The sequence below is a fragment of the Equus asinus genome, chromosome 1 (genome assembly GCF_041296235.1).
Source record: "Equus asinus isolate D_3611 breed Donkey chromosome 1, EquAss-T2T_v2, whole genome shotgun sequence".
NCBI lineage: Eukaryota > Metazoa > Chordata > Mammalia > Perissodactyla > Equidae > Equus > Equus asinus.
In genome coordinates, this window is record NC_091790.1 from 177,900,263 (window position 1) to 177,926,047 (window position 25,785).

General features: G+C 38.5%; 1 protein-coding gene across 3 annotated transcripts in view; it reads right to left on the bottom strand.

Moving 5' to 3' along the window:
* Positions 1–231: 231 nt before the first annotated feature.
* AASS (aminoadipate-semialdehyde synthase) overlaps positions 232–25,785 on the bottom strand; it is a 56,242-nt gene continuing 30,688 nt past the window's right edge. Inside the window, exons 14-24 of one of the 3 annotated variants that reach the window (XM_014839145.3) lie at positions 22,930–23,048; positions 22,613–22,739; positions 18,860–18,970; positions 18,659–18,767; positions 17,688–17,828; positions 11,957–12,124; positions 7,729–7,824; positions 5,968–6,080; positions 5,215–5,303; positions 4,498–4,674; positions 232–3,062 (exon numbers count right to left, since the gene is read on the bottom strand). In XM_014839145.3, coding sequence (XP_014694631.1) covers positions 2,944–3,062; positions 4,498–4,674; positions 5,215–5,303; positions 5,968–6,080; positions 7,729–7,824; positions 11,957–12,124; positions 17,688–17,828; positions 18,659–18,767; positions 18,860–18,970; positions 22,613–22,739; positions 22,930–23,048 — 1,369 coding nt within the window. In that variant the 3' untranslated portion in view covers positions 232–2,943. Of the gene's footprint in view, positions 3,063–4,497; positions 4,675–5,214; positions 5,304–5,967; positions 6,081–7,728; positions 7,825–10,072; positions 10,225–11,956; positions 12,125–17,687; positions 17,829–18,658; positions 18,768–18,859; positions 18,971–22,612; positions 22,740–22,929; positions 23,049–25,785 lie in introns of those variants that run through there. The other 2 variants (XR_006520863.2, XR_006520874.2) reach the window with 2 other exon arrangements.

A 25,785-nucleotide genomic window follows, 5' to 3' on the forward strand; every position in this document is an offset into this window, starting at 1 on the left:
TTGTCAGAAAGCCCAAATCAGTTATTGCCCCAAATCGATAATTATATTGAGAGCTCAACAGGTTCCTCCTTCCACCCAAGGTGCTGGTTCTCTAATTCCATCCCACTTGGGTGCTCTTCCAGATTGGAGTGGAGTCAATGTGACACAAGCTGTATTTCCTAATTGATTATGTTGAACTCAGTGTTGTGGTAAAAAAAAAAAAAAACAAGCAAAAACAAAAAAACCTGCCGCAACAGAATTTATTTATTTATTAATATATTGATCTCCATATATTATTTGTGACAGATGGGACCAGGCCTTCATCAACTTTGATCCTTTGCAAATAGCATAGATGCTTTCTCAACTTCCATATACTCCACATATAATAGCTGTTTATTTCAAGGGAAGAATTGGGTTCATATGCCAGGATATGAGCACAGGCCATGAAAGTCAATCAGGTGTTTCATTTATATCTCTGAAGGAAAATATTTATGCCCCATGGAACAAAAATAAAACAAGTTTTATTTGAAATTTAATCTTTTCTAAACAATTTGAGATATAATTCATATCCCACGCAATGCACATATTCAAAGTATACAATTCAGTGATTTTTAGTATATTCACAGAGCTGTGACACCATTACCACAATCAACTCTAAAACACTTTTATCACCCCAAAAAGAAACCCCAAACTCATTAGCAGTCACTCCCATTTCCCCTCAAAACCTCCCTAGGCAACCACTAATCTACTTTCTCTACATATAGATTTGCCTAATCTGGACATTTCATATAAACGAAATCATGCAATATGTGGTATTCTGTGTCTGGCTTCTTTCACTTAGCATAACATTGTCAAGGTTCATCCATGTTGTTGTATGTATCAGTAATTCATTTATTTTTCATCACCAAATAATATTCCATTGTATGGATATGCCACATTATGCTTATTCATTTGTTAGTTGGTACACATTATGGCTTGTTTTGTTTTTTGGCTACTACGAATAATGCTGCTATGAATATTCGTTCACAAGTTTTTATGCGGACATATGTTTTCCTTTCTCTTGGGTATATACCTAAGAGTGGAAGTGCTGGATCATACGCTAACTCTATGTTTAACCTTTTGAGGAACTACCAAACTGTTTTCCCCAGCAGCTACACCATGTTATATTACCACCAGCAGTTTATGAGGGTTCCAATTTCTCACCATCCTCACCAACACTTGTTATCACTTTTTATTATAAAATACTGGTGGATATGAAGTGGTATCTCATTATTGGTTTGATTTACATTTCCCTGATAACTAATGATGTTGAGCATCTTTTTATGTGCTTATTGGCCTTTTGTATATCTTCTCTGGAGAACTGTCAATTCAGATCCTTTGTCCATTTTTTAAATTGAGTTATTTGTCTTTTTATTGAGTTATCATAGCTCTTTATATATTCTAAATACAAATTCCTCCCTTATTTGATATATGATTTGCCAAAATTTTCTCTCATTCTGTGGGTTATCTTTTTGCTTTCTCGTTGGTGTCTTAAGAAGCACAAAAGTTCTGAATTTTGATGATTTCCAATTTATCTATTTTTTTCTTTTGTTTCTCATGCTTTTGGTGTCATTTATTTAAGAAACTACTGTCTAATCCAAGGTCATGAAGATTTATGCCTATGTTTTCTTCTAAAAGTTCTATAGTATTTGCTCATACATTTAGGTCATTGGTCTATTTTGAGTTAACTTTTAGATGTGGTGTAAGGTAGAGATCTAAATTCATTCTTTTTCATGTGGATATCCAGTTGTTCCAGCACACCTTGATGAAAAGACTATTTTCCCCTGTTGAGTGGTCTTAGCATTCTTTTCAAAAATCAATTGACCATAAATAGTGGGAGCTATTTCTGGACTCTTGATCTATTCCTATTTTATTCTTTTTTCATGCTATTGTAAATTGAATTGTTTTCTTAGTATCGTTTCATTCATCAATATTATATAGAGACACAATTGATTTTTGTATATTAATCTTTTATCTTGCAACTTTGCTGAATTCATTTATTAGTTCTAATGTTTTCTTGAGAGTTCCTTTGGATTTTCTACACATAATATCACACCATTTGCAAATAGAGAGAGTGTTACTTCTTCCCTTCTGATCTGGAGGTGTTTTATTTCATTTTCTTGCCTAATTGCCCTGGCTAGACCCTCCAGTACAAGTTGAATAGAAGTGGTGAGAGCAGACATCCTTCTCTTGTTTCTGATTTTAGGGGGAAATCCGTCAGTCTTTCATCATTAAGTATGATGCTAGCTATGGGTTTTTCACTGATATGCTACATCAGGTTTAAGAAGTTCCCTTCTATTCCTAGTTTGATGAGTGTTTTTATCATGAAAACGTATTAGATTTTGTTAAATGCTTTTGCTGTGACTAATGAGGTGATCGTGTGGATTGTGATTTAATCTCACCTGTCGCCTTTTCCAAACACTAAAGAAAAACTATAAGAAATGACCTTTACTAAATAAATCATAATGTTACAAACAAAGCATAAAATAGCACTATTGCAAAGGTTTGTACGTAGGTAATCTAAATAAATCTAACTGAATCAATTTGAAAAATACAAATACAGCTGCATGAGGAAATTTTTTCTTACTAAAAGATATACCTTCATCGGCTGATTATAGGAAAATATATTCTTGTAAGAAAAAAGTTGCACGATAAATTAACAAATAGCACAGTCATTATCATTTTCACATATACATGAAAAAAATACATTATATAATTATTAAAGTTATCTGGTAATTACTGGCATCTCCTGTTCTAAGTATTTTTATCTTATACTAAAATAGAGATTGGTATTTCAAAAACACCACTGTATTCACTTAATCAAAACTTATCGCGCTTTAAAAAAGCACATTGGCAAGCATGTTTGTCGCATAAACGTTCACAGCTGTGTTGCCTAGAAAGATAAGAACAAAATATAATTCTCAATTATGGTTTGATTGTGCTCCGTGTAGTATATACAATGCCTTCTGCTTTAATTCGTTCCAGTATTGGTCCATAGATCTCCTTCGAAAAGGGCCCCATCAGACCTTTAGCTTGAATTTCACCTGGAATAAAATGAATTTGTAATTCCCATTTTAAAGGTGATGTTAAAGGTTAATTTCCACAGCAAGAGTCTCCATACAGCAGTACACTCAGAGTCAATGAATTGTTGGAGGCCTAGGCATTTTTAAGATAGCTGCTTAAATGTCCCCTACTAAATTATTAGTTTTGATTGATTAATTATTACTTCATCAACACTCTGTAAGGAAAAGGGTTTAGATTGAAAACACAGTTGGACTTAAGGATAGCGTCAAAATTTATACATTAAGCTACATTAACTACTGCCAAGACAATCAGAGAATAAAGTACAGTAAGAAAGTAAAGTAAACCTAACTGGTCTGCTTTATTTGCTGATGTTATTTTTTTTAAAAAAAGCACAACATCAACAAAATGAATTAAAACCAGTCTGATTTGTTGGGCACCGGCATCTGTTAGGATTACTGAAACAGTAAGTCTGGGCACTTGTCTTAAAGGCCGTGGTGACCTCATCCCTTAGTACAGTCATATGTCGCTTAACGACACAGATACCTTCTGAGAAACGTGTCGTTAGATGATTTCGTCATTGTGCAGACATCACAGACTCTACTTACACAGACCTAGATGGTTAGCCTACTACACACCTAGGCTCCGTGATACCTATCTTATGGGACCACTGTTGTTGTTGACCAAAATATCGTTACACAGCGCATGACTGTACTTCTTCACTGTGGCTCCTCAATAACTAAGCAGGTGGTTTAATTTGATATTAGCTGATATTCTACTGTGGATATGTTTTCTCATTATTGTACATTTATATGCTTTGATGATTTCTCTCCCCCCATGGTTTCACAAGAGCCAAATGGGGTATTATATTCAGAGGTAATACTTACTGAATGTATCTGTCACCTTAAGGGGAAAGTGGAAAGTTGAAAGTTGAATCATTTAGTCCAAAATATTTTGAGCACTGATAATAGGCTGAGGTATGAAGATTAATAAAACACGGCCTATAGGCTTGAAGATCTGGGAGTGAATATCCTCTGCTATTTCAGTGTTACCACCCCCAAAATACAAAAAAACAAGGAAAGAAACCAAGGGAGTTAACTTTCCCTCGGGACCGCTTATGTGTTATTTCACTTAAGAGTCACGACAACTCTGTGAATTAGAGATAACAATCCCCACATTAAAAATGGGGAAACTCTGGCTCAGAGTTTGCACCCCATCACTCAGCCATCCTGTGACTGAACTGGGACAGAAATCAGGTCTAACTCCAAAGCCCATGTTCTCCATTCACCACAAGGTGACCTCCAGTCACTTCCAGGCAGCCAGGGCTTGGATCTTCTGAGATATCTCACTTTTAGTGAAGGCCAGTGTCATGCTCAAGAGTAATTATTTGATGTCCAGGCACTGGATGACTTGGAGATGATATGGAGATAGACTCGGTCCTCTAATGAAAGAACTTACCATCAAGTAACATCTTGGCCGCCATAGCTGTGGGTAACCCCACAGTTTTAGCCATGGCTGAAAAGCCATTGACGTCCCCATAAACCACAAGATCAATAGTTTTACTTTCTAAATGTCCAGAAGAATGTCTGATTCCAAAGCTGTCTCTCATCACAATCATATCTTTCTCTCCAGGGCCTTAAAACAAATACAAGACATGTTTAAATGCTACTATCATCACAACTCCAATATTGTATTTCATCTCCTGCTCCTGCCCTTCTGTTCTCACAAGTTTCTCCTTCTATTATTTATGGTCCTTAGACAATTATCTAATACATCTCTCTACCCCAAAGAACAAGTGGAAAACTCAAGGAAATTATAACTCTGATCACATTCCTCTAGCCAGGTTGGTATCGCCATGGCCTGGCTATAGACACAAGGGCACTGCTGTAGAGACCACCTACTTTTCTCCCAGAACACTCCTTTAACATTTCCCTAGTGCATGAAAAATTAAAATAAAACTAATATTTTTTTCCTTTCCCATATTATTCAAGTCCACTCTTACTTAATAGTTCTCTTGTTCTTCCCTCTGGAAAAATAGCCCAAGTGCTCCTTCCCTCATATTATACTTCTCCAATCCTACTGCTTGGTTCCAGCCCTCCATCTAATTCGCTAGTTGTACTAACTACATCTTATGGTCCTTCTTCTGGGATGCTTAGCTAATACACCGTAGCCTACCATAGGAAAGTTTCATGGCCAAATGCTTGGAAAGCGCATCCACAACAGACTCCGCCTGAGGGACTTGTTCATCCCCAAGTAAGCCCAACCTGAGGAGCACAAGAGATGGCTGCATTAGTTTAGTCCTATGCATATTCTCACTTGGAAGAAGAAGGGAGCTCCTTGGATTTTATCTTGAAAGGGCAGAATCACAAGGTGACAGTCCAAGTTAAGTTATAGGACTCTCCTAAACTGTAAAATATAACAATAACACTAGTAGTGTTTTAACCTTTAGACTTATCCCCAGGCTCCCCAAGGCAGTGCTCCTTGGAGCAGAACTAACACATTGTAAATCCACACAGTTGCAAGCTTTCTACGAGTTAAATTTACAGGTTTGTTCTCCCATGTTAAGGATACCAGCATAATGTGCCACAGCCATGTGAATGAGTGTTTTAAAGTCGTTGGAGAAAGACTGGGAGAATCTCCTCCAGGAGAGAAAAAATATCCCACCTTTCTCAAAAACTGTGTAGTAAAGTGTCTCAAAATAAGTCTTTCCCAAGTTGTGATTGCCATTGAATTTCTCTCTTTATCTAACTTTTTATCCCCACATGCCCACGGTACATGGTAATCTCTCTACAACGGGCCAACATCAGAGCAGCAAATTAATCAAAGATAATGTAAAATGTTTGGTTCTGTCTTGACCTTTCTTTGACTAGAAAGGACTAAGTAATCACTGATCCAATATTTTCTCTTAGTTGATTGGCAGGTGCCTACCATTCAGCAGCCTCCAGCTGGGTATCATCTCCTAGTTTCTTAAAGACAGCTTCCTTAAGCACATCATGCTTGGAGGAGGGTGAAATTCCAACTAGATCACAGAGGAGTTCTTTCTGGTTAAAAAATAAAGATAAAAATTCTAAGTCCCTTATAAAATAAAAAATAAGTTGAGAAATTATCCTACTAAGACTTTAGACCTCAAATGCACCTCAAATTTTAAATTAGAAATAATCAGAAATAGTAAATTATAACACATACATGTGCATACACATGTTGCACACCCACACACCAATAAATGCAAGGTATTCCAAAGTGATATTTCAGCAACAAAAATGGATCATAACACCAAATCAATACTAAACAGATGGTACCATATTTACCATCACATTTCCTGCCTTTTCATGTCCTCTCCATCACTTTTTCATCCATTCTCCCTCACCCCCCAGCAGTCCATTCTGGCCAGGATAAAGTGGAAGGAGCTGATTACTATGGTTGCCAGTAGCAACCAGAGTTCTTCTGTAGATTTAAGAGATGAGAAAGACTTTGTGGATAATAAAATCTCAAAGGAAGAACACTTAAACAGTGGTCGTAGCTTTTTCTCTGCTTTCTGAACAAAACATTTTTACAGGCTCTCAAGGAAAAAGTCATGCTTTAGATTAAGGATCAACAAACTGGTTCAGAGGCCAAATTTAGCTCACCACCTGGTTTTATAAATAAAACATTTTATTGGAACATAGCCATGCTCATTTGTGTATGTATTTTCTACGGCAGAATTGAGTAATCTGACAGAGACCGTAAGGCCCATAAAGCCTAATATATTTACAATACGGACTTTTACCAAAGAAAAGTTTGCCATCCCCAGTTCTAGACTGTAGCTACCAAGATACTGGGACCAGCCCCAAGAATGCCTGCACCCACCTTCCTAATCCAGCTGCCTCAACCTCAGCTTCACTCTATAGAGACTTATTCACTCCTGTCCAACAAGTACATTTATGAAAGGTAAAATTTAGTTTGGAAAGGCTCTCAGATACACAGTAAACTGAACTTAAAAGCAACTAGCTAGCAAGAATACCAAAGTTTCTTTGGGAGACTCACTGGGATGAGCAATATTGATCCTTTTCTCCTTGTGATAAATATCTAGCATTTCCGCTGGAATATAGGCACATTAATTTAACTTAGAGATCAGCTCATAACAAGCTAATTCCTGGCAGTTAGTGGAAGCTCTACTTTACGTTCAGTCCAAGCCTCCAAAGTCCCTTCCAACCCTGTGACTCTAGGATTTCATACAACACAGATATGGACATACACTCAGTAATTGAAAACAAATTACTCATGGTTACAAATGGCCAAATGAAAGAAGTGATGGGATTCGGGGGCTGGGAATCCAGTTCTTTGACACCAACAGCAGTTCTCCTGCAGTATCAGTTTCAGGAGGCCCAAGCTTAGCTCCTGTCACTGGGTTACCACTTAGACAAGTGGCAGAGCCCAGAGCTCAATACAGAGAGCAAGTGCAGCTGTCCCCAGGACTGAGGGAGCAGTCACGTAGTAGAAGTCACTGCAGGAAACAGGTGAGTCACCTCCATGTTCTCTCCATCCTCCCATAACGTGAAGGGAAAGAGGACTTTCGGGTTAGGGTTTATCTTCCTGCACATAAGCCACAGAATGTGTTCTTCTGCTGGTCCAAACCAAAGTTCAAACCTGACCATTTCAGAAGGCATTTCTGAAGAGCAGCAGACAATGTATAATTCTGGAGTCACTTACCCAGGTGACAGGGTTGGCCTCAGGTCGAAGGGCAGGAAATGTATCTCTATTTAAAAGACCCAATTTTACAAATCCATTCAAGGCTTTGGCATATCCCTGTTAACAAGAATTGTTAAGCAGTATATGAAAATTTTCTCTTCAAAGAAAAAAAATTAAAAAGCTTTCTTTGAAAAGAAGGATCTATCTTTGTAACTCATTTCGCAAACAGGTTGAAAACAGTCATTTGTATTACTATTATGGATGCAACCACCTTCAGGTTCAAACCAAAATCAGCAGTGTCACAATTCCACAGGTATACATAAGAGACCTTGCAAAACTTGGGTCTTTACTTCTGTTTCGGGATTACATGTGAGTGGTATTTTCTGACAGCGTAAGGGCACATTTCCTCTTGTGTTTTATGCTTTCAGTTCAGCAGAGTAGTATTTAATAGAACAGTTGTTCTCTCTCTTATAAAGGAAGAAGGACCTTGTAAGACTACTGCCCCAAAAGCAGATAATTCATTCATTCTATTCATTCTACTGATTAAAAACCACTATCCTAATGCACTTAGGGAGCAGGGAAAAAAACAGAGAAATTTTTCTAAAATGTCATCACTCTGATAAAAATTCCACATGGGTCCTTCATTGTCTACAGAACAAGTCTGAAGTCCTTGGCATATTATATAAAACCCACCACAACATGCCCCTCCAGCCTGACTCATTAATCACCATTTCTACCACTCACCATGCCCCGAACATGCTGTGCTCTTCCAGAGACCTGGGCCTCCGTGCATGCTGCTCCTGTGCCTGGAACGTGGTAGCCACCTTTCCTCGCCCATAAAATGTTTACTCCTCCCTTAAGGCCCAGCTTAGCATACCTACCGAGCCCCCTAGCTGAATGGGCACTCTCTTCCTCTCTGTACTTCTGTAGCATTTTGTACATACTCTATCACAGCACTTAACACAAGTGCTACTGGACTGTAAGTCTAGAAAGTGTGTGCATGAGTGTCCTTCACCCCCACGCCCTCACCCCATTATCCAGCATTCCAGTATGCTGAAAGAGATCAAATGACGATGACGTGAAGGAAGACCACAACAGCATGTTCCCCCTGTGAGCAAATCGGGGGGGGAAATGGGAAGGCCCAAATAAGGGGCTTTGTAGTTGCTGCAATTACTGAGAGAGAGAAAGAAAAGAAGGAGGAGGAGGACAAGGAGGAGGAGAAGAAGGGCAGGAAATTATTTTAGGAAGCAATAAAGTTATTAAAATATAAAATACTTCCTGTAGTCATTGGTTATTTTACCACTTAATGTGTGGTCAACTAGTAATTTTCACATTTCTGAAAGGTTGTATTATTCAAACTGTTCAAAGGTTACTAAGTAAAGAATTCACATTTACTTGCTCTAACCCAATGTAAATACACTTTAAAGAGGAAAAACAAAAAAGCAATACCCCCAGCTTGCATCTAAGACCTGACAAGTGCCAAAGGTCCCTTCATCTGACATCTCAAACACTGAGACATTTTCTATTTCTTAATCTCAGAAAATGGTGAGCAGATTATACAGTTTTTTCAGTGGCCTCTAGAAATGAATTTATTGTGTGTATTCATTCATCCATAAGCAGTTAGCCAACTGCTGCCATGTGTCAGACTTACACTGCGACTGAGGCCACAGAGATGAAAAATGCAGTCCCCACCCATGAAGAAACTGTCGTCCAGTAAAAGGGTCAGATAAGTCAAACAGATACTGCCTGGCACACAGTGAGCAAAACGACATGACCCCTGATGACCACAATTCAGTAGAATATTATAGGTGCTATGACACAGGCAAACACAGAGCTATGGGGACACAGAGGAGGAGAAACTCACATAGATGTGGGGGAGGGGAGTCAAGGAGAAGGAGTCAGGAAAGACCCCTGGGGAAGGTGATATCAAGCTGGGTCTGGAAGGACAAGCAAGTGACAGGCAGGTACAGGAGAGCAACCAAGACAAGAGTCTCCCTGTCATCCTTTGATGATAGTGCCTCATCTCCAATACGGGAAAGAATATTCCAGTCACTGAAAGATTGCAGACATTGCTCAGGATGGTGGCCTTCATGGATATGAACACTGTCACATCTTCCATCCTCCAGGAATCTGTGGGGATGCCTCTCATCTATCCACATTCTTGAGAGCTTATTCAATTTTTAAATCTCTCGAAGCCTTCAATTCCTGGGTCTATATGTTTGGAAAGACACTATACCTAACACTAGCAGGAAATCCTAATTCCTAAACTCCCCCCAAAAAGTTACTACTTATACTCTTAGAACAAATTGAAGAAAACAGAATTAAGAAATCTGCCAGAGCTGGGGATGGTTTGGCTTCAACTCACGCTAGAATCTCTGCTGTGCCTGAAGGCTCGTAGAACATCCCAGCTTCCTAGATCTCCTTAGGATGTTATCACTGACATCTCATTTGATTCCTGGACAGTGAGAACGTCACATTCATGAGAGTAGAGGTACCCGCCCTCCAGGAGCTTAAAATCTATTTCGGGAGACAAGAAAAATATATATATAAATCTAACTAAAAATGCTGGGATGTAAATGCTAGGTGCCAAAAAATGCAATAGAAGCTCTAAAGAGTAAGAGATATAGTGGTTGTCTTCTCTATAAGAATAAATAGGTGTTAGACACGGAGAAATGAGGCAAACCAGAAGCTGGTCTGTCCTGTGCCGACACTGTGCAAATAACCTCTGCTCTTACAGTAGTTTTTTTCAGTTATTCCCTGTCACACATGAATAACACCAGCAGTGTTCACTGCTTCCTGCTGCCTACCTCATGTAGGGAAGGGGAATGGGAAACGTCCCAGAGGAGGGAGCTGTGATTTTCAATTCCATGGTATGGAAAGCCTTATTGAGAACAAAGTCCTGAAGGAGCTGAAGGAGAGTGGTGCAGATACCTGGGGGAAATGTTCCAGGCAAAGGTAAGAGCCAGTGAAAAGGGAAGAGAAGGAGAAAGCATGCACAGAATTGAAAGGTTATCACTGAGGGGCCCCTGCGTCTTACATCTTCCAGAAAAAGTAAAAAAATTAGTAAATACTCAATAGACACACAAGACAAATCCCTTCTCTGGCCCCAGCCAGGAAATCTCACAGGACAGAGAGATCTGAAATCAGATCTCTGATTCTGAGAGATGTAGCTGGTTGTAGTGGGTCGAGTAACATCTCTCTTATAATTCACGACCACCCAGAACCTCAGAATATGACCTTATTTGGATCTTGATGTGAAATTAATCTGTATTGAGGGTGGGCCCTAAATGCAGTGACTGGTGTCCTTATAAGAAGAGGAGAGGACACAGTCAGACAAACAGAAGAAGGTGATACGGAGATAGAGGCAGAGATTGGACCCATGTGTCTACAAGTTAAAGAACACCAGGAATCGCTGGCAACTACCAGAAGCTAGGAGAGAGGCATGGGACAGTTTCCCCCTCAAAGCTTCCAGAAGGTACCAACCCTACCCACACTTTGACTTCAGATTCCTGGCCTCCTGAGTGGTGAGACAATAAATTTGTTGTTTTACGTCACTCAGTTTGTAGTAACTTGTTATAATAGTGCTAGAAAACTATTACACTGATTTGCTCTGGTCATACTTGAACTACTCTTTTGTGGTTAACAAATGTGCAGTGGACATTTATATTTATGCTTCTAGAATCTACACACCATTTTGTGGTAAAAACATTTTAGATTGCTTTGTGAGAAAAGTGACGCTCACCTCATCTTCAGCTTTAGGGACATAAAACAGAGGCCAAAGCAGATTGGCACATTTTATCCCACTGACCTCAGGGGCTAATGAGACAGAAATTATATTTCTAGCTATAAAGAAGACTTTCTTTTTTATTCTCACTGGATTTGAACCTAAGAGGCTGGAGTTGCTGCCACCATCTTGCCACTGTGTGGAGCCTAAGACTGCCGCCAATACTTGAAGGGAGAGCCAGAAGGTGAGGAGAAACCAAGTCCCATTGAGGTCACTTGACCCCCAAATCTCACCATACCTGAAGCTGGCCCTTCGTCTGCCCCCTACTCCTCATGAGTCAAAGATTCCCTTTATGTTCAAGCCATTTTGAGTTGTCCCCTAAAACATTCAATCAAGAGGGTCCTCAGAAAATAGACCCCAACCTGGTTTATCATCTTAATTATTCTGATTACTAAGAAAAATTAAGGGTACACATCACTTGCATGGAAACAGGCAACATACTTCATGTAAAGCACAGTCGCTTACCTTATATCTCAGCGTCCCCCGCAACAACGTGTGAGCAGACGGAATGCCATAGATCTCAGCATATTTTGTACTGTCTCTGTTGGGATAGCCTTCCAAATTTAATCCGGGGAAATAATCCATGGGAGTAACCACATCAAGAAATGAGCCCCCGCCTGCAACATTCACAACCTGAGGAACACATTGAGAAGACACACGTGGGGTTACAGCAATCTGTTCCCTTTTGCATTTATCTGCATTATTTGCACAATAAAGACATTAAAGTTTTAAAAGAAAGCATAGAGGATTTGGAAAAAAAATTGTTAATGAAATTACCAGAATCAGCATCCCATACTCAAGCTGTTCAACTAATCATAATTCACAAGGCTACTGTTCTCCCAAGCTTTAAAATCTGATTAAAGCATTTCATTTTTTACTAAGATCTTTTCTATTTTTTCCTGCCCCTAGATAAGACGGTACTGAATTATGTTCCACTACATTTTTGTTTTGTTTTTAAATAAATAATAAGCTAAAAGCAACAGATGAATGCTTGCTATGCTCAAATAGCAATAGCAATATTCTCACTCTGTTCTTTTTCTTTACTCCCATCCCCTTCTGAATGTCACGTCAGGCACCAGTCTTGTACATTTCACTCGCACGGCTAGCATTTATGGAGCACCGACTCTGCAGGTGCCAGGGATCACACTCACTGTGGAGGGAGTAAGGAGAGTGATGAATACGATACAATTTCTGTTTCCACTCCCTCCTTTATTCATTGACTGTCTACCAAGCACCAGGAGCTGTGCTACAGCAACTATAAGGAGCTCACACCCTGGACTAGACAACCTATGGTGCATGTTGGGGACCAGGAGGAAGGGAGATCTCCCCTCACAACGACAACGCAATGAAGGTATGGTGAAACTCAAAAAAGTGCTACCCCGTGATCTTCCTGATGTGAGAAGTTACATCAACTTCCAACTTCTTCTGGTTGCTCAGTACTCCTCTTACCCACACCCCTCCCCCCAGCACACACACTCAAAATGCAGTGAGGCATTTTTTTCCTTTAATTTTGATTAAAGGATTAAATTTTTCTTTTAGTATCTGAGGTTTATGATCATCCCTGAAATAATGGAAAACATCCTGGAGTGATAAAATCAGGGCTGAGGATTCTGGTTGGGGCTGCTGGTGAACTGAACTGTGTCCTGTTTGCACCACTGTGAACAATTTCTGACCACGTCTAAAGGTACACAAAACAATGTACGAGGGAGCTGCCAATGCCATTCAGACGGATTCTGAGGAATTCACCCAAAGGAATCTTTGCGTAAACTTAAAGATTCCCAGAGTTTATTTGTGGATGAGTTCTGCACGTGCCTTGGTATGAGGGAGAAAACGGAAGCGTATGTACATGTATCTGACGCCTCAGGAGGAAATGGGCTATGATGCTGACTGCAATGTCAGGTCTGGCCACAGCTCTCCGGTTAAAAGGCTCATTTTGCAGAATGTCAACACTATCTAAAATTCCAAGAGTTGGAATCTGAGGGAAGTGAGGAATGCTTTTCATTTAATTTTCTTATGAAACTCTTCTGGACTGCACAGCAAACATTTCCAGAGGGACCACTTCTGCACTACTTCTTTAAAACCAATTCCTTCTCTCAGGATTCTAAATTTCTAAAGAAATCTAACAAGAAGGTAAATGTTAACCTTTAGGGTCTCTCTCCACACCCATCTCACTTCTCTAACCTATGGCAATTCTAAAGTTTTGTTTACTTGTTTGAAGTTTAGGACATTTCTTTAAAGAACAATTCAGTAAAGACTACTATATTCTAGCACTTTACTAATCAGAAATAAATCAGCTGGTTCATAAATCTATCTGGAGAGCTTTGTGAAAAAAATAGGCAAAAGTAAGCTGAATGGTAACGATTCATTTAGAGTGAGTGACAGCTGCAGATGCAACCGGACCCCAAAATTACTGGATAATCATCATCATTTGATATCAACTCAAAGTTGCATTTCTAGTGACATATCACGGGGTTCATTAATAAGCCCTGTCCTGTTTAGTATTTTATTAATGACTTGGATGAAGATAGATATTTATCTATTTGGAAGAGAATATGTATTTTTTTTCTGACTTGACAATGCTCACCCCCAAACCCACTCTCAGCAGAAAGACTGGCTCATTACCCACTGCTGTGGCAGGCTGCTCCGAATCCAACCCTTTCCCCACACATGCACCCGCACCTACACCCACACGTCTCCCAACCACCGAGAATCACTCACAATAAGGTTGATTGCTAAACTAACCAACACAGGAAATACACAGACAATCATTTATTCAGGGCCCACTGTGTGCCAGGTGTCTTATATATATATGACTTTTAATCCATGTAACAACCCACTTTTCAGAGGTGAAAACTGAGGCTGAAAGAGTCACCCAGAGGCAGATTTGAGTCTGGGCCTATCTGACTCCAATGTCCATGTTCTTTCTACAATACCATACTGTCCCCTTAATTGTGCTTATTTGTGGATCAGTTTTTGAGAAGGATATTGATTGACAAGATACAGCATTCCAGATTATACCACCAATGATGCATCTGAAAATTGTGTTAAGGATGGTTGCAGGCAACAGAGAGAGCAGCAGCTCTTGATTTCCTACAAAGGAGGGGCTGGGTGTGGCAGCCAAGCTAAGGCAGGCAATGGCAAAGAGCTAGAAAACCCATCTCAGAGCTGTGTTCGCAGAGCAAGCATGATCCTTCCTTAAGAGTATTTGGTTAGCTTCGAGTAGCTTGGGAGAGGAGGCTGAAGGAGATGACAAAGCTCTGCCATGTCACGCCCTGGTGCCACCAATGTCCCATCACCCATGGAGGGAACAGAACTAAGAGAGACATGATCTCTGTGTCCAAATATGAAGAAGGAAATCAGATTCATTAGAATTAGGATTAGAAGTTATAAATTAGAAATAGTACCAGTGGCTGGAAATTACTACAAGGACATAGGACAATGAGACACATCCTAATTCATAGGCCTAAGTTGCTGGAAAAGTTTGTCTTCAACTTTAAGCAGAAGTCAGAGAGTTCACCTGGTTCCTCTGTTATGATTCTGTGAATTATATAAGACCTGCTCCATGGTGGAGGGTGATGGTGGCAGCGAGGATGGAGGGACGAGAATAAAAGAGAAGCTTTAAGAAGTTTAACAATCTGGGTTGGGAGACAGTCTGATACACTTGAATTACTGAGTGAATGATACAGCATTTGGAAAATTCTTAGACACAGCCCATCGAAGTGTGGGAGTTCAGACAAAAGGATAGTGAACGGGGGCTGGAAGGGTCAGGAAAAGCTGCATCCACAAGAGGAAACTTGAGCAGGACCTTGAAAAAAGTATCATTTTAGCAAAGAAAAGCAAAGCATCGTGTTTTCTGTTGGTGTTCTTCACAGTGTCAGGGAGATGCAAAAAGCACTCTTTTTTATAAAAGGAGTTCAGGATGAAAGGGAAAAACTTCAAATTCAACAACAACAACTTCTGCTGCCTGAAAATCACCTCTTGCTTTTCCTGAGCTCTCACCACCTTCAATTTCTTTATGTAGCTAATATTTGCTAGGGACTTATGACACACTTGACAATTGTAACGCAGATCATCGAGCCCTACTGCAAGAAGCTTGCAAGGTGGTATGATCATGCTTATCTTCAGACAAGAAGCCCAAGGCTCAGAGAGATTAAATGGCTGTTCTAGTGCCACCCAGCCACACTGGCAGAGCTGGAGCACGAAGCCAGGCCCACTGACAACAAATCCCTTGCTCTTTCTGTTGCACGGGTTGCACTCTGCTGACTCCTTCATTGTTATCATCTTTATCATTTATATGGTCTCCTGAAAATAAGCATTTTGCCCAACTGAAGCAAAAAGTTTTCCTGCATGTTAACTGATACCAAACATTGGCCAGTCTCTTTTCCACGCCTGCAGAAGGGGGAAGGAGCTGTTGAAATGCAACTGGAGATAGGCTGTGGCATATAAAAAGATGTGTGCCTGGTAGAAAATCAGGCAGTTTCTAGGCCAAAGCTTCTTGATGCATAGAATTGAGGAACTGGATGAAATCTAAGTGCCCACATCACACATCAGGAGGCTGATGCCCAGGCCCGGCCTTTGGTGACACTGTGAGGGATGCCAGCACTTGGACCAGAACTCTGGGGTCCTGTTTCTTATGCTGAAACATGTGAATATATCTTTCCAGCATCAAATTCAAGTGTCCTGCTTGTTTAGTAGAGTTTTAAGTGCAGCTGTGGTCCTCTGCTGACTACATCAGTTCTCAAATCCACCTGCACATGAGAATCACTTGGGGAATTTTTAAAGATCCCAAAACCCAGACGAATCAGAATCTCTCAGGAGGAGACCAAGACATCAGTAGTTTTTAAACTGCCCTGGTGATCCCCATGTGCAGCCAAGGCTGTGGGCCACACTCTACATCATAGGCACAGACGACAACGGCTGATAATAACATTCACCTTGTTTCTAAAGAAATTCTTTCATTTTGCTCATTTGTACACAAAATATATTTTGATTCACAGATACACTAAGAATCTATAATACTGCTTCCAGAATAATCTATTTAAAACACACAACTGATCGCATAACTCATCACTCCCTGCAGGGCGGAGACAAGGGTAAGGTGAGGGAGATGCCTAGGACACGAAATTGAAAGAGAAGCCTTCCGTCTGGTCATGTTTCTTCCCAAACATGAGTCTTCCCTCACGGTTAAGAGGATAAACTATGAAGGCAGACAGATCTGATTTGGATACTGGCTGTGCCACTTGGGATTTCTCTAACTGCGGCTGAGTTAGCCAAGCTTCTTATGCCTGCTTTCTCCTTAATAAACCTGACAGGGTTCTAAGAATCAAATGAAGTCACTGCTTAGCATAGTCATGAGTGGCAGCATCCCAGCTGGCACCTTCTTAGCCTTCGAGGATGAGCACATCTTGTCTTCTCTGCTAATTTTCCTCCTCCCAACTCCATCAAGGTCAAATCAGTTGCCCTCTCAACTGTATTGTGTGGCACTTTAGCAAACTTAGGAAATTCTCTCATTGGACTATAGCTATTTATTCCAGTGTCTGTCTTTCCCGCCATGAGGCGATCTGGTCAAAGGGGAAAGAAAAGTCTTTGGAGTTAGTGAGACCAGGGTTTGAATCCCAGCAGAATGATCTTAAACATTCTCTTTGAGCCACAGTTTCCCTGTTGTAAAATGATGAAAATAATACTAAGCTTCAAGAGCTCTTCTATTCTGGTGCACAGCAGCTGGGAAAGAAAGCTTAGTTTCTTCCCCCGACCCACTAAACCTTCTATTCTAAGAGCTACCCTCATTCCAGCTGTGAGCTCTCCGAGGTCAGGAATTTCATTCAGGGTGACAACCTTTGGTCCCTTGTCCCAAGTCCAGCACATAGTGGGGACTCAGTAAATGTCTATCATGCTGAAATAAATTGCAAGAAACTTTACACATGCAGAGAAGATGAGAAGTGAGTTTGCAAATTGCAGAAACAAATTGCCAAGAAGGCAAAGAGGAAAGAACAAGCACAAGCTTTGCTGGGAGTGGTGAGGAGACCACAGCAAATGGAACAGAAATTGTGTACTGGGAAACAGCGCAGAAGGAGAGAGCAGAGGACAAGCAGCACAGCCATGGTGAAAGGGCCTTGGTTTTGGGTGAGAGAGTTTGGACTTTCTTAGGCAGGGATTGCAGGTTCATGTCTCTAAAGCTGTGATTAGGCTCCTTCACCTTGCCATTGAGCAGATAGGTGGCAGGCTGCATGATGTTCATCAAAACTCCCATGGGACTCCAGCTAAACTTGTATCGCAAAGGATTGTCCGAATGCTCAGGGGCTGGAAGCCCCCCACAGTAGGAAACGTAAGATTCAATCTGAAATTAAAGAATCAATAAATTAGCGAGAATTAACAATAAATTAGGGAGAATAACTTATCTAAATAATTAATTGAGTACATTGACACAAGTGAAGGAAACTTGCTACAGTTTTTCCTTTCTTAAAGTTACTAAGGCTTTCAAAAATACATCCTTAATGCCAAATACATCCTTGATCAGTCACAGTCATATTTGATATATATGCATTTTCTAAAAGCCCTCTAGAGATTGTGACTAACATTAGTTAAAAATCCAACTATTAGTTCAATTCTGCTTGGTCAATTCCTCTTGAGTTTGGTATTCAAATTACATATTTGATTATAATTTGATTATATATTATAATATATAATTATAATTCATTAGTGTTAATTAATTAATAATTATAATTAGTTTATTCTATATTTGATTATATATACTACATATATATAACCTGAAACATTTAATTTGATTCATCACACTTTCATATCCAACATTTCCTTCTCATATGTAAAAGATACTTCATTGCCAACAGATTAACGATATTCCAAAGAATTTTTCCCACTTTTAAAAGTCAAACCTTATCTCTAAGGCAGTCTAAATTCTTTTATTAAAGAATATTATATTATGGTAGCATCTATTTCTCTAAAAATTTAGTGTTAAGACTTGGACATTGTTTTACCATACAAATATTTCCACTGTTACAAAATTTTACTTGAAATTTCCTGCCAAAAGTAGGGGTTAGAATATAGCAGCTTCTTTAACCAAAATTACAGAAAGATTATTTCTGTACACAAAAGTCTAGACCTTTTAATATTTCCCTAAATGGACTTTTGGATGTAAATTGGGCTCACCGTGGCTCCCACTTCTTTGGCCTTATCTATTGTCTCCATTGCCAACATATGATCAAGACCAGGGTCCAATCCCAATTCGCCAATGACTGTGATGCCAGCATCTGACACACTACAATAGGCGGAAAGAGGAGGAAGGAAAAGCTGGATATAAAATAAAAATAATGCCATGGTGCTACTTTGTTGAAAATGACTGACACTTACCTCTTTTCTAACTCTTTGAGTGCTGGTGTTATGTAGCTTGCAGTGATCATGTTAACTTTGTTTGTGATACATGCGTTGGCCACAAGAGGATGCAAGACATAAGGCAACAAGCTTAAAAACAGAAGAAGAAATTAATCAGAGATCTTCTTTCCCAAGCCTACCTTGCAACGTAGCTTGAATTGCGTGAAACTCTGTCCTAAGGCATCAGTCTGATTATATTCTCTCAGAAATGATCAATGACTCTGCGGACTGTAGGATAAATTCATCCAGTTATCACACTTAAAACTCTCCATGATATGACTTTCACCTAACCTTTCCATTTTTCTCCCCCGATCTCCTTCATAAATCATCTATGGGAACCAAAGAAGCTATTGTAATTCTCCACTCACAGCCTTTACTTTTCCAGCTCTTGGAAGGCTCCTTCCACCCATCCACCCCCATTCAGGTCATAATCTCCTTTAAGAAATGTCTGAAAAGGTACCTCCTCCAAGAAGCTTTCCCAGATTCCCCCAAAGCCTCTTTCCTAGGCATGCATCCAGCTACTTCTTCCTAAAATTTAATGGAATGTATTCCATTCATCCTTACATGTCTATGATTTTCTGTCTTGGGTCCTCTACTACAAGATAAAGTTGTTATTCTTTTTACCTCCATATCTCTCAAATGGCTATCAGGAGGGGGTTAAACTAAGCCAAGGTGGCTCATGTGTTACACTAAACAGTAGTTTAGGAAGGGCCAGGGGAGGAAATAGGCTTTAATGGCATTGATTGGTGTAAAGCTATGAAAATGGCTAAAAGTCTATAGGTGAGCAAAAAAATGAAGCTGTATTCAAGATTCAAGTTTGATTGGGTGTTCTAAAAATTCGGCTTGTTGTCTTAATTTGGTGCTGAGACTACAATCACAAAACATGAATTTCCATAAATGCTGATATAAATGACCATAATTATATTCTATCCAAGAAATAACAAAACACCCTGTCAATTGCATAACAATATTTAAGTTCTACAAGCGTATTGCCTATTTGGTAAAGCAATGTACAAAGTACCAACGAAAATATAAATACAAACTTATAAACATTATCATACTATATCACCATACTTGTCAAATTCATCCTGTGTACTTCATATTTTCTCTATTTCACATAAAACAAAACAATAAAACCACCTCTCAGGCACTTAATCCTCCTCAGGTCAATAGAATGGACTATTACTACTCAGAATTGTTATCATGTGGAATAAAATTATGTACACATTTTGTCAGTATCAATATGAAAGCCATTGATTTTTGTTTTTTGGGTTTTGTGTGTGTGTGTGTGAGGAAGATTGGCCCTGAGCTAACATCTGTTACCAATCTTCCCCTTTTTGCTTGAAGAAGATCATTGCTGAGATAACATCTGTGCCAACTTTCCTCTATTTTATGTGGGATGCTGCCACAGCATGGCCTGATGAGCGGTGCTAGGTCCACACCCAGGATTTGAACCTTCAAACCCCACGGCGCTGAAGTGGAGCACACAAACTTAACCACTATGCCACCAGGCTGGCCTCTTTTTTGTTGTTTTTTTTTTTTTAATAAAAAAGAATTATTACTAAATATGGTAGCCCTTTAACAGCCAACAAACAAAATGCTTTCAAAACTCTTTGTTGGAAAAGTGTTACTAGAGAATATATAATGACATTATCTTAAAGGGTAAGTGAGGATCTTTTGTCACATTTCCAACATTGAAACCTTGCCTGATAAAATTTCACCAAGACCTAATATTTTTAAACTTTAGCATTATCTGCACTAACCTAATAACATGTTGAGAACTAGAAGGGTAGGACTTTGATGGTGCCTTGTTTAGAAAGAGATTAGAGTTCACAATTCACTGTATATGTGATACAGTAACTACTCAAGGGGACATAACTCGAATTATTTGAGCAGACTCCAACCCAATTAATCCAAATAATTGGAAATGCCACTTGTGAAAACAGAGACAAAATACAAATGGAATTTTTAAAAGTAACTTATCAAATTTGATTACTACTTTGCATTAAATCATTAAAAACTAAAATTGAAAAATAAAAATCATAAGGGTTTGACAGATCATTATAAAATATTTTGTGAAACGTATTTTTTACTCATTTTATTTTGCTAGTCCGTATCACTGTGATTACATCAAAACATTCTTTCTCTAACTTAAAAAATAAAAAATTACTTAAGAAATAGTACAGGCTAACAATCTTTAACAGCATACCCACTACTCAGCAACAAAACTCAACTAACTGAGGAAAATTAAATACAAAACAGATTTTTCTATTGTTAAATCTTATTGACGGCCATCAGTTTGCTAAATTTTAAAATTTGAACATACTAATAGATTGTTTACTTTGCCCATTATCTTGTCATATCATAATTCAGATTTAGTTCCAAATATGTCTCATAATGTTATTTTTTCTTTTTTTTTAAATCAAGAAACAATGTTATACTTAGTTACCCATGTGTGGCAAAATAAATTCTCTTTGTTTTACTCAGAAGGCTAGAACATTAAATTTTGAATCAGGACTTATTTTCATAATCATATCACTGACAGACAAGGTCTACTGGTCATTAGTAAATTTTTGCTGAATAAAAATTAATATACATTAAATTTGTATAAATTGAATAACATTTTAAGTGCCCAAAGTGAGCTCACATTTAAATATATCAAGAGAGAGCACAAAAGTTCTCACTTAGAATTACCTTTCATTGTAGCTGTTTTCCAAGGCTGTTTTTTTAAAGAAGGACATCACAGAACTTCCTCCAAAGATATCACTTGAATCTGATCTAACTATGAAAGTGACCTAACTCTGAATGAGCAGGTAACTTTCTTCCTTCTATCTTGGAAAAATTATATTCTGAGAATAAATAGCTATTCTTAACATTTTGGTATTTTCAAAACCAAGTTCAATTATAGAGTGAACCTCATGTAGCTCTATATCTAGAAGTTAGATATGCATTTTTATTATAGTAATAAACACTGTATTTCAAGATCTGTTCCTATGATAAGACTTAAGATGGTCATAAAGCTAGAGAAGCTACATTTTCATTTAAGCTGCATAAGTCTAAAGGATAAAATAGCCACCAAAATGTATGAAACATGAATACCTCATGATCTAGCAATTCCACTTCTAGGTGGATAACCAACAGAAATGTGTATATATGGTAACCAAAAGACAAATACTAACATGTTCACAGCAGCACAATTCATAATAGCCAAATTTCAGAAACAACCTAAACATCCAAAACCGTCAAATGGATAATAATGAGATATTCACACGATGGAATATTACACATCAGTGAGAATGAATAAACTGCAATTATAGAAAACAACACAAGCAGCTCTCATAATCACAATAGTGAATGAAGGAAGACAGCCACAAATGAGAACATACTGAATGATTCCAATTGTACACAGTTGCAAACAAGCAAAAACTAATTTATTTGTTAGACGCCAGGATAGTGCCCACTCTTGTGGAATAGGACTAGAAATGGAAGGGCTTCAGGGGTACTATTATATTCTGTTTCTGGACGTAGATGATGGTTACATGGTGTGTTCACTTTGTGAAAATTCATTGAGCTATACGTTTACGATTTATGTACTTTTCTGGATGCACACTTCAATTAAAAAGTGTACTTAAAGAGAAAAGAGACGAGAAAAGGAGAAAGAGGAAACACAGAAAGAGAAATAGCAACAATAAGAACTAAGCATATGGCAGTCATTTCTCACTAGATACTAACCTGATGACAAGATCCTGTGTTGCCACCAAGGAGCCCAACTTCTCTTCTTGTTTACCAATGTCCACGCTAACAGGATTAATATTATATTTCTTTCCTAACTGTTCAATTTGATTCTTCATGTCAGAGCCTATTTCAAGAATAAAAAAGTCTAATTTTTAGATTTCCTTCACTAGTCAGGGAGTAAAACACATTTTAATATCTCCAAAGATAATTTTTCAAAGTTTAAAAACAAAATAGTCATATAAAATTCACAGAGTAAACATGCTTTAAAATCAATTTTTCTTCTTCTTCTTCTTTAAAAATTAGGCTTTGCTTACCTACTGTTATTTCTATGTTGTCATCTCTTGACAGGTATTCCAGTACAGGCTCAGATATGTAACCAGTTCCAAGAACCAAGACCTTTTTCTTGGTGCCTGAGAGTGTCTGAGTACGCTCCCTATAAATAAAAAGGGGGGAGGGGGAGAAAAATTTAACAAAAAAATTTTGAATAACAAAATCTTATCCCCAAACCAGATTAAAACTTAGACTATGAGGCAATAATTTTTCCCACATTTCTTCCAATAAGAACCTCAACAGGAGCTCCCTATACCAACATTTTTCATTAACTATTTTGGATTTTGTATGATGAACAACAGACCGTGACATTGCTGAGGTGTGCGTCCATAGACTGTCCTGAATTTCCGATACCACCAGTGAGGTGCAGATGCTCGACCACTGCCTGGCTTACTCACGATCGAGCAGCTTGGTCGCACACTTTATCCCTCCAGGGGACGTGATTCAAAACCACGCTAGAGGCTTTACATCAAAAAACCTTATTTACTCCTCACAACAATCTGAGAAAACAATAACTTGAGGAGGAGATTATTTTTATCCATATTAGACATTATTTTGTCATTTATCTTTAGGGCCACTTGAAAACAGTTAAAACCATAATTTTGAAATGACAAATGCCATGGGTTAAACATAGAAATCTAAGACAAGTTACTAGGCAGGATTTTAATTCTTAAACAGTTTATTCTGTTGGAATCTGTACCCCTGACAGACAACTCATTGTCTTTCCTACAAACTATGACTTCCAAGACAGTGATTAAGTCTTATCCACCTTTGTAAACCCATTAACGCTCAGAACATTTCGTCTTAAATATGGAAGATACTCGTTAAAACTTTCAAATCAAATTCTCAAATATCAATGGAAAACCATGGAAATGGTCTGGTGCCAGGGGCTTATGCAGCAGGCTCTGTTGTTGGAATCTTTTAGGCCAGGATGTCTCTCAAGTTTTACCTTTTTCATTAATTATAAGTGAATAGAAATAAATATAGGGGGGTGGGGATGGGCAAAATGGTACAAACTTGTAGTTATAATAAGTAAGTCATGGGAATGTAATATACAGCATGGTAACTATAGTTAATAATATTGTATTGCATATTTGCAAGTTTCTAACAGAGTAAATCTTAAAAGTACTCATCACAAGAAAAAAAAATTCTAACTATGTATGGTGACAGATGTTAACTAGTCTTATTGTGGTGATCATTTCACAATATATACAAACATCAAATCATTATGTTGTACATCTGAAACTAATATAATGCTATATGTCAATTATAGCTCAATAAAAAAAGTTGTAATAATAAATAAATAAACACAAATATAAAATGTTCCTGCCTCTCTTCACCCCCAACACATTCATATTACTGATGAAGTGAGGTCTCCTTTAACTACCATCCCCATCCCATTTCACCTCCCAGAAAGAACCATTATTATTTGGTTATTGTATGTCCTTTCTAACAACACTTTTTGTAGTATGTGTAATTAAAAAATATTATTTTGATGTCCAAATATAAAATGTTCACAATATACTTTTGAAAACTTGTTCATAGATTCTAATGCTGTCCATCTCATCAGCAGCCCCAAACTCCACACTCCAGGCTCCAGGTTAATAATCACTGTGTTAAGTGATGAAGAGAACATAAGAATAAGGCAGGGTTCAAGATAGATTAAATTGCCTTTCAAAATGCAGTCTTCACTGTCAGTCTCTTGGCACAAGATTCCACCCGGGAAGGAGGGCAGAAAGTCCTGGCAATTGGAGCCAAGTAGACCTGCTGCTACATGAAATATGATGTATAAGGGGGAGATATCATCGTGACTGGCCACATTAGACACATCATTAGGATTAGTTTATAAGAGATCATCAGATGATGAAAATCAAAAGACACAGAGAGGGGGCCAGCCTGGTGGCACAGTGGTTAAGTTCACATGTTCTGCTTTGGCAGCCCAGGGTTCGTTGGTTCAGATCCTGGGCGCAGACCTACGCACTCTTATCAAGCCATGCTGTGGTAGGCGTCCCACGTATAAGATAGAGGAAGATGGGCATGGATGTTAGCTCAGGGCTAGTCTTCCTCAGCAAAAAAGAGGAGGATTGGCAGCAGATGTTAGTTCAGAGCTAATCTTCCTCAAAAAATTTTTTAAAATTAAAAATTAAAGGAAAAAGAAAGAAATCTATGAAAAATAAACACACATGAAGTTTCCTCTGTAAGTGACTCTCCGATGGGTTTATAGAGCTAGCTGCTTTTTCAAAAAACAAATTATACACTCATGGTATTATCTTATGCCAGAATATTTCATTAGTTCATTGACACATAAAAAGTAAATATAAGCAAACTAACACATATGCAAAAAGCATAACAGTATACTTGATCTGACCAGATCGTGTATTTACTTCTTGTAGGCAGAAAAACTGAGAAAAAAGGATAAGGCAGTTTTGTGGTTTGTTTTTAATTTTCTCACTCTGGTTTCTCCAGAGAATTCCACGCCTGAGTTATTTTGTTAAATGTGCAGAGACCACTGGAGGAGATATAAACACAGATCCAGTACAATCAGCTGAAGGGGACCAGAACATTCCAAAGAGATGTCAATGTTTTCAAACTTTGAGTAGTAAAATCAACAAAGGAAACAAAGGCCTTAGCTAAGTTCCTTTCTAAGAAAACTATTCTCCAGAGTAGTTTTGCCACATTACTTTTTGGCACCTTCCTCCTCGTAAGACTCTCCAGGGAAAACTGACCTCTACCATTTTCTTTCCTCATTTCTTTTCTTAATTTCTAACCAAGAGCCCATTTCCCTAAACATTATATTAAACAAAAGAGAGTCCAAGAAAAACCAGACTGAAAGCACCACA